Genomic DNA, 1,634 nt, shown 5'->3' on the forward strand with positions numbered 1-1,634 from the left:
GAGAGGGTCTCGTTCTGTGGCTCAGGCTGGAGTACAGTGATGCAATTATAGCTCACTGCAGCCTGGAACTCCTAGACCCAAGTGGTTTTCTACCTCAACCTCCCAAGTAGCCAGGACTACAAGAGTCAAAGTTGGGACTACAGGCAGGAGCCACTATTCCCAGCCTAATTTCACAGCCTGTTAAGCCTGTTATAACATCAACATGTGACATTCTAACATTTTTCAAATGTAAGCAACTTATATTCTTTAAATGGAGAATCATAAATGCTCAGATTAAAACTGCTTTTCTTAACCACATTTTTTAAATATAGGTGCCACATTTCCTTGCTTCACAGTATGATTATGACTCAGCTTTTCCTTTCTTCATTTCAATTATTAACATCCTATCTTTGTGAAGAGAATGGGGTACACTCTCTACCATAACCTCCTCGTATTCTTGGTCCTCTTGATTGTCATCTTCATTCTCATCATCTTCCTCATCTGGCTCAGGTAGGTCCTCATCATCATCGAGCTCAGCCAACAGAGTACTGGCACGGCAGCTATCAAGGAAATCTTGAGAACAAAAACCAACAACCTTATGTCAACACAATTAACAAAGCATAACAAAGGAACTCTGCATTTTAGGTTTTTACAAAACAAAAGTAAAATCCAAAAGGGACAAGTGTTGCCTTCTGTCACCATATACAAGATGAGTACTGACACAAGCATGGCAAAAACAAGGGAAAAGGACAACCATAAACTAAACCTGAATTACAGTATCATAATATAAAAGGATAACCATGTGGACTATCTTTAAAAACAAAATAAAACCCTATCATCATTCTCTGAGTAAGTCAAAGGAAAGAGAACATGGCAGAAAAGAGAACACTTTGGAGTTACTCATTCCTCCAACAAATACCTACTATATACTATGTGCCAAGAACTGTGTTAGGCACCAGGTATATGAAGTTGTAAACAAAGACGTGGTCTTAGTCCCCATGAAACTCACAGGGAGAGACACATTTAATAAGTAAACAAATGAATATATAAATATAACCTGCAAAAGATCTTATGAGGACAGGCGCAGTGGCTCACCCCTGTAATCCCAGCACTTTGGGAGGCTGAGGCAGGTGGATCACAAGGTCAAGAGATTAAGACCATCCTGGCCAACATGGTGAACCATCGTCTCTACTAAAAATACAAAAAAACAGCCAGGGTGCAGGGTGGTGGCATACGCCTATAGTCACAGCTACTCAGGTGGTTGAGGCAGGAAAAATCACTAGAACCTGGGAGGCAGAGGCTGCAGTGAGCTGAGATCGCGACACTGCACTCTTGCCTGGGTGACAGAGTGAGACTCTGTCTCAGAAAAAAAAATCTTGGCCAGGCGTGGTGGCTCACACCTGTAATCCCAGCACTTTGGGAGGCCGAGGTGGGTGGATCACGAGATGGAGACCATCCTGGCCAACACGGTGAAACCCCGTCTCTACTAAAAATACAAAGAAATTAGCCAGGCATGGTGGCACGCGCCTGTGGTACCAGCTACTCGGGAGGCTGAGGTGGAAGAATCGCTTGAACCTAGAAGGCGGAGGTTGCAGTGAGCCTAGATTGTGACACTGCACTCCAGCCTGGTGACAAAGCAAGACTCCATCTCAAAA

The 1,634-nt window shown here is 43.5% G+C and overlaps 1 protein-coding gene across 1 annotated transcript in view; it reads right to left on the bottom strand.

Moving 5' to 3' along the window:
* Positions 1-1,634, bottom strand: part of HECTD1 (HECT domain E3 ubiquitin protein ligase 1) — a 94,644-nt gene that overhangs the window by 23,611 nt on the left and 69,399 nt on the right. The window contains exon 26 of the mRNA XM_017537597.2: positions 419-552. Within this exon, the coding sequence (XP_017393086.1) occupies positions 419-552 (134 nt within the window). The remainder of the gene's footprint in view (positions 1-418; positions 553-1,634) is intronic.

Source organism: Cebus imitator, unplaced genomic scaffold (genome assembly GCF_001604975.1).
Source record: "Cebus imitator isolate Cc_AM_T3 unplaced genomic scaffold, Cebus_imitator-1.0 Scaffold104, whole genome shotgun sequence".
NCBI classification, from domain to species: Eukaryota; Metazoa; Chordata; class Mammalia; order Primates; family Cebidae; genus Cebus; species Cebus imitator.